At 43.7% G+C, this 11,446-nt stretch overlaps 1 protein-coding gene across 1 annotated transcript; it reads right to left on the bottom strand.

The window, feature by feature from the left end:
• Window positions 1-515: 515 nt before the first annotated feature.
• On the bottom strand, window positions 516-5,128 carry LOC100682433 (probable cinnamyl alcohol dehydrogenase). The gene is made up of 4 exons (XM_044563390.1): window positions 4,852-5,128; window positions 2,732-2,845; window positions 2,107-2,334; window positions 516-1,359 (listed from the first exon to the last, which is right to left on the bottom strand). Exons 1-4 carry the CDS (start codon window positions 4,941-4,943, stop codon window positions 711-713), a joined length of 1,083 nt encoding a protein of 360 aa, XP_044419325.1. The 5' UTR covers window positions 4,944-5,128; the 3' UTR covers window positions 516-710.
• Between the last annotated feature and the right edge of the window lie 6,318 nt (window positions 5,129-11,446).

Here is an 11,446-nt window from a genome sequence, read left to right as displayed (position 1 = left end):
AATAAGTTATTTCATGCAGTTCATATTTTGTGCTTCTATTTTCTCTGTTAATCTTTTGACAAATTGTTGTAATACATATTGATTTTGCATTTTTATACATTTTTGCGTGCTGCATACTGCCCATTTTGATTTGAATAAGGTATACAAAATTACTATTTTACCCATCTATTTGGTGACCTTTCATCTATGTGATCCTGTAGTTTTTGCGTTCTTCATGCATTGGCAAAATGCAGCATGTTTAATATATACACTTCATCCTTTGGTGCCTTTTCTTGCACTTATTTACAATTAGCAAAATGTTGCAACGGAGATCAATATATACATTGGATTGTTGCTTAATGGCCATCTTTGAATTTTGAATGATTTGTTTCCTACCAATCTAACCAATTTGATCAAAATGTATTTCAACCAAATACCACAGCAACGCGCGGGATATCATCTAGTACTAACAATAAGTAAAATGTGCGTGCTCAACAGGAAGAAACCGCCATTTATAACTCCATACACAGATATCATCATCATTAAGGCCGGATTTCATACCAAAACATGCATCTCCACGGGAACGAACGCGCGCACACTGATTGAAAACGGAAACAGGTCACAAACATGTACTGCATCAAGTTCAGGCAAATGCCACGGGCACACATGATACTGTCATTGCACTCGCCGCTCAGTCTAGCTCTTTCTCCCTCTGCTTTTCCGGCCGTCGATCAGGCGGCGTCCTCGATGTTGCTCCCGCCGACGTCGACGACGAAGCGGTAGCGCACGTCGTTGCGCTCGAGCCTCTCGAACGCCTGGTTGACGTAGTCCATCTTGACGACCTCGATCTGCGAGGTGAGCCCCTTGTCGACGCAGAACTGGAGCACCTCCTCCGTCTCGTCCATGCTCCCGATGAAGCTGCCCGTGATGGTCTTCCTCCCCAGCATCACCATGGGGGACACGAAGCTGAGCGGCTCCGCGATCACGCCCATCAGCACCAGCTTGCCGTCCATCTTGAGCAGCGCCAGGTAGGGCTCCAGCGGGTGCTTGGCGGGCACGGTGTCGATGATGTAGTCCAGCGAGTCGGCGGCGGCGGCCATCTGGTCGGTGTCGGAGCTGACGAGGTACGCGTCGGCGCCCAGGTCGTCCATGGCCTCGGCCCGCTTCTTGTTGGACGAGCTGATCACCGTCACGTGGTGGCCCATGGACTTGGCCACCTTCACGCCCATGTGGCCCACGCCGCCCAGGCCCAGTATCCCGCCGCGGAGGCCCGGGGTCATGAGCCCGAAGTGCTTCAGCGGGCTGTACACCGTCACCCCCGCGCACAGCAGCGGCGCCGCCTGCTCCGGCGCCAGCCCGGCGGGGATCTTCACCACGAACCTGCACGCGACCAAACGCAACACAACTTAATTTTCATAAATACATACTCCCTCCGTTTCAAAATAGATGACCCAATTTTGTACTAACTTTGTACTAAAGTTATTACAAAGTGGAGTCATCTATTTATACAAAATTAGTATAAAATTGGGTCATCTATTTTGGAACGGAGGGAGTATGTGTGTGCGTGACTGATTCCAATGCCAATATCGTTACATCACGCCGACGCAAGTGTTAGTCACCAACTTGGAAGGACGACACTGAACAGAACTGATCAGACCTTGACACGGTAGACACTCTTAGAATGGTACGTATACCAACTCACTAAGGTGTCGTTACCATCGGTGTCAAAGCAACGTCGCTGTGGATCAAACTGCATGGGTAGAAGTAGTAGGTGACGACTGACGAATCATGAGCAGGTTAGTCTGCTTCAAAGGAACGAAAACCTACTAGTACGTCCTTTTTTCTCATCGCACTGCTACTGGTTGCTCACAATTCCACAAGGAAAAGTAGCCGATCGCAGCATGCACACCAACCCTTATCTGACTCTCCGCATGCACCACACCTTTCTAAGTTTCAGATAGCATCCTTCTTTTCCACTACAACCATTTCTCGACTGTGATTTGATCCAACCACATTGAAAAAGTCCTGCTACCATATGTCCTTTTCGGTAGATCTAACAGATGACACTGATGGGTGCAATGGCTTTGCTAGCAAGAATAGTTGCAGTAGTAATAAAATAGAACTCACTTCTGATCGACGACCATGGCGGAGGCGAAGCCGCCCTGCGTCGGCTTGCCGTCGGTGTAGACGTCGTTGTACGACCAGATCTTCTTGTTGCAGTACTGCTCGACGTTGGCCTTGCACGGCCGGCAGTCGCGGCAGCACCCCACGATCACCCCCACGCCCACCACGTCGCCGGCCCGGAACTTGCTCACCTCCGGCCCGACCTCCACCACCTCGCCAACCACCTCATGCCTGAATAGCATCATTTTGTCAGCCACCAAGAAACATTATCAATCCGCACTACAAGGTGATGATGATAGTTGATGGAGTCCTTTTTACGCATTTTTTTCTCCGAACTGATGGCGCATATTCAGTGTCTACGTCTCTACCTACTACCATGATAGGAGAAAAATAATGCTAAAAGTGATGCACGCTCTATCTCAGTGCTCCCTTGCTTCTGGAAGTCTGACGGCACCACCACCCACCAAATTCCTACTACATGCCCCACCTTCACGCATGATTCTGTTGCCATTCTCTTCTCAGATGGACTTTGTGTTGCAAACTACTAACAGGGTTTATCTTCATTTTAATTTCGGATTCATCAAGAAAATTACATTTATTTTAGTCGTAGGTAGTTGTGGTTGCTTACCCTGGGACCATGGGGTACTTCGAAGCACCGAGGTCGTTCTTGACCTGGTGGACGTCAGTGTGGCAGATGCCGCAGTACTTAACCTTCAACACCACGTCTTCAGGTCCTGTTTTCCTGTTGCCACAGCATGGCAAAACACAAAGATTAAAAACTATGGCTCTAGATTCTTGTCTTGAAGAAGATGCTTACTCAGTTATTCCATGTCAAAACATAAGATTCCTCGGTACAAGAGGACACGAGAAAATTGGCTGACTATTCTGCCGCAAGTGCCATTCGGTTTCAGGCTGGTCATAGTGGGGAGTAACTTAGACTAGTGTCATATGCATGATACTCCCTCCTTTCCGATTTATAGGGCTCAATTCAAAAATCTCACCAACCAAGATAGATGATGAGTGGTGGAATACTTTTTGTAGTTTGCAAGAGCACCCAATTAATGCTCTTGTTTTACTCAAAAAATTATGTTTACCAGTGCATTAATTGCAATGCATGCATATATAAAGTACATGCATTGGTTAGTTTTCTCTTAATAATTGCATGCAATGATTTAATGCACCTTGAAATCTGAACATATGATGGGGAACAACCAAATTGAGCCTTATAAAATGGAAAACCTAAAATTTTGAGATAAGCTATATAAACCGGAAAGGAGGGAGTACTAGTCTAAGTTCCTACCTTCATAATACAAAGTAACATGATAGTAGTGTCATAGATGGCTTCATTTATTAGCTTGTAGACCCATCTTGTCTTGGGAAGCGCTATGTTACAGTAACATATTATGTTACCACCTCACATTAAATACTTGCCACACAAGCAAAAATTTCTTGAAGTGCGCTATGTTACTAGCTAAGTTACTCCCACTATGACTAGCCTCAAGCAAGCGTCACTCCCGAAACTGACTAGTTAATTTCAACAAGTACTACTACTCGTATTATCTAGTGGTGTCTATTTGTGCAAGTGCAAATACAGAGCAGGCACGTGCGCTGCACGCGTATATGCATGCACCTAGGGGTCCTAGGCGAACCCTGAACCAAAGTGGTACTCCCTCCTTTCCAAATTATTCGTCGTAAAAATGGATGTATTTAGAACTAAAATACATCTAGATACATCCATACACGCGACAAGTAATTCCGAACAAAGGGAGTACTTCGTATCAGTTACCATACAGATACCCTGTGAAATATTGGTGCTGTCATTGTAACTGGACTTGGTGCAAAACATTGGTGTATCTATTTTACAGGTGTCAAATTCACACGGATGAGCGGAGCCTAAACTGTGGAAACAAATAATTTCAAGTGTTTGTGAATTACCAAAACAGAAATAAATTGTTTTTTAGGTTACCAATATCTTCGTAAATCACTGTCACCTAAAAACTGCACAATTTTAGCTTAACATCATAGTCCGGAAAAGTATGTATACTTGCAAATAATTGGTGCAATTTTAGACCATAGGAAATACTACTACATATATAGTAATAATACGGAAATAAGGATATGTCAACCAAGAAACTTCAAAACGTGACTAAGATCTACTACGAGGCAAAATACACCAGCTCTTTAAAAATACCCGTACATGTTTCATTAGCTTCGCTAAATTTAGCTGACCCGTACAGGGGTACTCTACTCTTTTGAGAAACACGGCCGTACTCTATGCATTTACACGCGCAACTGAACAACTTGCTTGCAATACACACAGACGGCAATCCTACGGAGAAACAAGAACATGCACCGTACACACAACAAACACGCAGGTAAAAAGCATCGGCTATCAGATGCGGGCCCTCCGAACCGAAGTGGTGCATAAAGCGTAACGGCAAAAAAGCGCAGCGCGTTCATCATGCGGTTGCGGCCCATCAACCGGGTGGGGGCTGAAAAGCAGGAGCCACTGTCGAGATCAATCTTTCAGAGCTCTACGCATCGGATTCTTGGGCAGGGGACTGAAATCCCTCCGCTGCTCTTCAGAACCTCGTCGCGTATCGGCATACGGCCGATGCAATTACATGCATGCCGCACGACACGGAAGAACAAGAACAGATTCCGCCGAAGGAAACACCGAGAGCAGAGGATGCGGGGAGGAATGGTAGATCGTCCAGAGGGTCGATTCGGACGGCCGATCGTACGTACCTGAGGGTGTATCTGTAGGGGGAGAGGTGGCCGGTGGCGTCCCTGGCGGCCCACCCGGTGACCGTCGTCTCGGAGGCGTCGACGCTGCCCATTCTCTTGCTGCTGCGGCAACGGGAGGAGACGCGGGCGAGGGATGCGTGGATTTGGGAGGACTTGCACTTGCCTTTGCCTGGATACTCGATAGTGGTACGGGATGGATGGAAGGGTTGCGGAGCTATATAGGGCCGCCAATGGCGAGAGTTGGTGGGGTGGGTTGCCACTTGCCAGGAAGGATACTGCGGAACGATCTTCTGTGGCTATAGTTCTGCCTGTCTCTTTTTGTTTTTTGCTTCTTTTATTTAAATGCTTATCACGCTTGCCGTTCGATAGTTTACAGATGCCACCCCACAGTTGACGCAGCACAGAGCTTAATTCCGTGCTTGTTTGATTCGCAGGACCTTTTTCTCTAAAATTAAAGACTCACATGATTCCAGAAACAAATAAATGTGCAATACTGGTATGAAATAAGGAAGACCTTATGTACTAGTGTCAAAAACCCTTTTATATTATGGCACTAAGAGAGTATTATATTTGTGTGCGTTTTCATCTTATTCTCTACCATCTCTACTCTAGAAATCTCTCCTGTCCGAAAGAACGTAATTTTTCTGTTTTCCACCACCTCATTCATCCATCCTTAAGTACGTTCGTCGCAAACCAACCTTGGATGGTTAGGAGGGCAGTGTTATCCCCAGTCAACCAGGGTTCAAGTCCTGGTACTCGCATTATTTCTGAATTTATTTTACAATTTTTGACAATGTGTGTTCAGAGAGAGGAGACGTGACTTCGTCAATCTGAAGAGGATATGCCGGTTCAGTCTCTCGGAGGAGCTCAAAGGGGTACGGTATGCATGTGTGTTCATATAGATGAGTGTATGGGCGTATATATAAGCGTCTGCGTCTGTATTGTGTTCTAAAAAAAGTATGTTCGTCTTTCTCTATCTGTTTTTCTAAGTCCCATCTATATCTTTTATTTTTCATCGATTTTACATGAAAAACCACGGCCTTAACTACCCTATCTTTCAGTGATTTACAAGATAAAATTATATTTTCTGTGATAAGCCAATAAATGCTTGCCAAATAAAATTTTAGATCTTATTTAGGCAAGTAAATCACGGGCATGTATTATATTTAGTAAACACATATTTACATCGTAATATTAAAATAGGCAGGTAAAACTACGAGCTATCTCTCCTACTTTGTAACGAAATAACATTCTATCGTTCACCTCCACATTCGTCCAAGCGTAAGTATAATTCCTCTTTTCCTATCTCTGTTTTGAAAAGAAAAATCCTTCTATATCTGAACCCGCCCCCTCAGTTTTACCGAAAACCGCCTTAACTGCCCTATATTTTATTAATTTATGAAACAAAACTATGTTTTCTTTAATAAGCAAGTATGTCCTTACCAAATACTCCCTCCGTTCTGAAATAAGTGTCTCAACTTTATACTAACTCTAGTACAAAGTTGTACTAAGGTTGAGACACTTATTTTGGGACGGAGGGAGTAAGTGTTTACCGAATACAATTCTTCATTTTGTTTGGGAAAGTAAATCACGGGCAAGACATATGGTAAACACAAATATACACTGTAATATTAATATGGTAAGGTAAAATCGGGAGGTAACATATTATAATATTTATATCATGTTGCAATACACAAGCAACTATCTTGTTTTACAAAAAAAAGTATGGTTCTGTCTTCCGCTACTCTTTCGTCCAACCTTAAGTACCCCCCTCCCCCACCCCTCTTTCTCCCATGTTTTGATTTTCTTTCCCTTCCATATCTTTTTTTCCACCGATTTTGTCTAAACACCGCTTCAACTGCTCGACCTCTTATTTACTTAACAAATCATAATTTTTAAGCCAATAAGTGCTTGTCAAACAGGTGTTTATCAAAGGGAAACACTTCCTATCTGTAGGCTAATAAGGAGGCTAGCGTCAGACTAGTAGACGACCATTGATTCAATTGAGATCTCACGGTCACATATTGTGCAAAAAGAAAAAAAAAGACAAACAAATCCCCCATGGATAGGAACTAACTACCCACAAATCCCGTACCATAACGTCTCCCTAATTAAGCTCCCGTATCCCTCCCGATTTCCTTGCTGCCAACCCACGCACCTCCCAAATCCATTTCTCCCCTGGCCTTGCATGCATGTGCCTTCTCCTCTCATCGTCGTCGAGCAACACGGCCACTTCTTTCCCATCCACCGCTTCGGAGCGCCACCCTTCCGTACGTGCCGTGGTGCCCATCTCCAACTGGGGTGGCCACTGGTGTGGTTGCCTGACCATGCAAGCCGAAGGATCAATAAATGCATGGAGGACCAGAAGCCGTAAGAATCAACCCACGCCCCTTTTGGATGTTCTTTTTTGCTGAATTTGTTGTGTCTATGCAGATACTATTTTGATATTGTATGAGTATATATGCTTCTAAATTTCCATGCTTGGTGCGTATTATATTTGTGTTTCTTCCCCACATCCAATTCGCCTCGTACATACATAACTGTAGTTCTTCACCGAGTATAGTTTGCTTTATATGTTTCATACATGCGCTTCTAAACCGTGTCCAGCTTGCTTCATTTAAATGCTTCATAATGTTTTGTAGGCGTTGTGTTTGAATTCAATTCAAATAACTCATTTTGTAATTTTTGCAGGGTCGACAGCAGCGGAAGAACACGCCTTGCCGACAGTGAGCATAACATGATGATCAATACTAAGCACGGTCCGCAACATGAGATCAGTTTGAAAGCAAAACTAGCATGGCACACTCGGTGGCCACATGTCAAGATCATTGGCCGTTCAATGGCGTCGACGCTCGCCGCGCGTTGACACCCGCAGATTTGTGGGAGAAATGTAGATTGTCAAGCTCAGACACAGTTGGATGGAGCATATCGGGGAACTATAGACTAGGAAGCATGATTGGTGTTTGGAAACATTACTTGCACATGATTACTCTCAATATTTGTGAAGCAAAAAAAATTCTGTATATAACAAGATGGTATCAATTGCAATTTTACTACTATTTGGTTGGAAGCAATTTTATAGTTGATGGAAGCACGAAATTGAAGCTTTTGAAACAAGCAGAAATATGTTTTTTCTAATAATGTGTCGTGATTCATGCTGTGCTTCCATGTGATTTCTTTGTGAAGCAAAATTTTCTTTATGCAAATAAGATGGTTTCACATGCATTTTTATTACTATTTCGCTGAAAGTAATTTTATAGTTGATGGAAGCACCAAAATGATGCTTTTGAAACAAGCGGAAATATGTTTTTCGAACAACGCGTCGTCATTCAAGTTGTGCTTCCACATGATTCCTTTGCGAAGCAATTTTTTTCTTTATAAAAGAAATTGTTTCACAAGCAATTTCAGTACTATTTGGTTGGAAGCAATTTTATAGTTGATGGAAGCACCCGATTGATATATACTTTTGAAACATGTGAGAAAATGTTTTTTTTTATTTGAAGGAACTAAATCACTGTTTGATTATATTTTACTAGGATATAGGTTTGGAAGCTTCCCCGGTCAAACATTAAAAACGAAGCTGGAAGCAAATATTCAGTAACGAATTCATCACGTAATTAGTGGAGGACATAGAGTTTAGCGGCCAGGAAGGACGGATCTGGCTTGCCTGCTCCCTCCCCATACTCCCATCCGTGCTTCCACTTCATCCTACGGCAAGCTGAAAGCAAATATTCAGTAACGAATTCATCGCGTAATTAGTGGAGGACAGAGAGTTTAGCGGCCAGGAAGGACGGATCTGGCTTGCCTGCTCTCTCCCCATGCTCCCATCCGTGCTCCCACTTCATCCTACGGCTGTCTTTTTTTTTTCTTTTTTCTTTCTAATCTAATCATCTCCCCCCTGATTTTAAGGAGGTGAGGCCGGGCCTTATTTTGTTCCAATCAAATCAAGCCACGTATGCGGGAGCACGGATGGGCACACGCCGGGAGAGCAGGCAAGTCTCGTCCATGAAGGACATGCTATAGGATCAGTTACCAGAAGCATGGAATTAGTGGAGGAAAGAGACAACTCAACGTCTAACTCCTGTCTACTGGATCGGATGAATAACATGTTTTAATCCTACCGTCATCGAGTAGTCTGATAGGAAGCCACGTATCAGTAGTCTGATGGGGTGCTCCCCTGGCGTGGCTATTCAACGCGCGAGCGTTGAAGCGTTCAATTTCCGACCAGCCAAATATTAGCAAAGTGCACTCCGTATCCCCGTTCTCTTTAATGGAGTATTACACGGAGGCTTAATAGAAATTTAGCACATGGTTTAATAGAAAATTGGGGAGGGCCCACCCTGAAATTCAGGGGGGGAGATATTAGTTAGACGTTTAATAGGAAATTAAGGAGGGCCCACCTCTGAAATTCAGGGGGGAGAAAGATTACTAGATTAGTTGGAGATTTAATAGGAAAATTAGGAAGGAAAAGATATCATGCAGCGTGGAGGTTTAATAGGAAAGCATGGCTAGATCACGTTGCGAGTCCCTTTTCTGTTCAGCTTCGCAGCTTGCATCGCGTGTTGGCACGCGCGCGTGCAAAGGAGTGATTTCATTATCAAATACGTATTCCTATTTTTTTGGTACTCGATCAAATTAATACGGGCAGGTAAATCATAAGGTAGCCTACTGGAATATTTATGCACCCCTTGTAATGCATGGGTAATTATCTAATATAACTATATATCCAAAAATATATGTATGGTTCCTATTTCACCTCCTAGTGTTTTGCTTGCCCCTTCCTACAACCTTTTTATGCATGTTCCCTTTCCCTCTTCATTTTTGTTTTTTTCCTCTTGCTTCTGAGTTTTTTCATCAGTTTCATAAAAAAAATCTCAACAACATCACTCTCGGTGTCAAAATCGGCGGATTTCGGGTAGGGGGCCTAAGCTGTAGATCTTGGATCGATGGGGAACAAGGAACGCAGAGACAGTATTTATCCAGGTTCGGGCTCTCTCGAAAAGGTAAAACCGTACGTCCTGCTTGATTGTATTGATGTGTTTGTATGATAGTTACAGAGTTGATCTACCACGAGATCGGATGAACTAAACCCTAGATTGAATAGGATGATGGTTCTCAGATGATCTATTGACTAGTCTGGCCTCGGCTTATATAATGCACCGGAGGCCTAGGATTTAGAAGAGTCCTCGTCTTGTGGAGTCTTCCTTCCAGAGCATAGGGTCGCCTGTAGTCCGACCTTCCTTTGATAAATCAAGAGCGGCCCACCAGTCCGGCCCATGAGAGATAGGCCGGCAGCCCGAGGACCTCTTAGTCCGGGACACCCTCAGTAGTCGCCTGAACCGGTCTTCAAGTTGGGGACGCTCCTTAGTTTTTTCGAACTGTTCTTCATCTTCGCTCGTCGGTCTTGAAAATTGGTTCAACAAATCTTTCCATCTTTGATCTTGAGGATCGCTGAGGTGAATCCGAAGAGTTTACATGTCAGGTATCCAAGGAGCCCCTTTATGTTCTAGGCCTCTATCAATGCCTTGTTATTTTTACGCTACACCTCGGGTTTGAAGTTTTTCCTGTGTGGCGGTGTCTTCTTGCATCCGAGCTCCAACTCCAGAATGTATACGAGGTATCTTTTTGCAACTGAGCTCCAACGTCGGTCTGCATCCGAGGTGTCATAAATTACCTCGGTCTTGAAAAAAAGTTGAAGGAGTTCAATCGAGCTTAATGCCGGAAACGTCCTATATGGATCTAGCCACTTGCATCCGAGCTTTATGCCAGACTGCTTCCGAGGTGGTGCACCACCTCGGCCGTGGGTTGATTTTTATGGAATTTATGCCAAAACCGGCAGACGGTATGCAGTAGCCCCCGAGACTCAGGTTGGGTGCAGCCGACCAACCTGAGGATCGAATCTCCTCGGGAACTAGTTTAACTGCGTGTATGTTTTGACAATGCCGAGGTGCAACTCGGTAGGAAAGATGCTGAACTACGGGTCGGAGAGGATTTACGGTGTAAAACCATTACGCAGAACACCTTGGTCAAGAGGATGTTCCGCCTCCTGAAAGGAAAACATTAAATAGGTTAAAAGTGTTATAAGCTCGAAAAACCAAAAAATATAAAATAGGTTAAGCTAGTTTAGCGAACTAAACTTGAGCGGCTTGAGAGAGAAACCAGGCTATCCGGCTACTAACCACACACTTGCGTCGGAAAAAGGAGTAGTACAAAAAGACTTTGCAACGACTTAGGAGAAAACATTTATTATAAAACAACTCATATAAAATTTAAGAGCCCTCCAGTTAACATGGGAAAAAGAAATGTTTTTAAGAAACAACGTTTTTGACAAACAACTTTTTTGTTTAACACAAATATAATGATTGGTTGAACTGAGCAAAAATTAAAGGATTGGAGGAAATTTGAGCATGAAAGCGACTTAGCTGGTTAATGTGCTTGGTGTTGATGACGAAGTCTAGGATTGTGGCGGGACGAAGACGTAGTCTGATACATCTCCGTCGTATCTATAATTTTTTATTGTTCCATGCCAATATTATTCAACTTTCATATACTTTTGGCAACTTTTTATATTATTTTTGGGACTAACATATTGACA

This window comes from Triticum aestivum, chromosome 6D (assembly GCF_018294505.1).
Source record: "Triticum aestivum cultivar Chinese Spring chromosome 6D, IWGSC CS RefSeq v2.1, whole genome shotgun sequence".
In the NCBI taxonomy this organism is placed as follows: Eukaryota; Viridiplantae; Streptophyta; class Magnoliopsida; order Poales; family Poaceae; genus Triticum; species Triticum aestivum.
The sequence above is the reverse complement of the archived record's forward strand: the minus strand, read 5'-3'. Positions and strand labels throughout refer to the sequence as shown.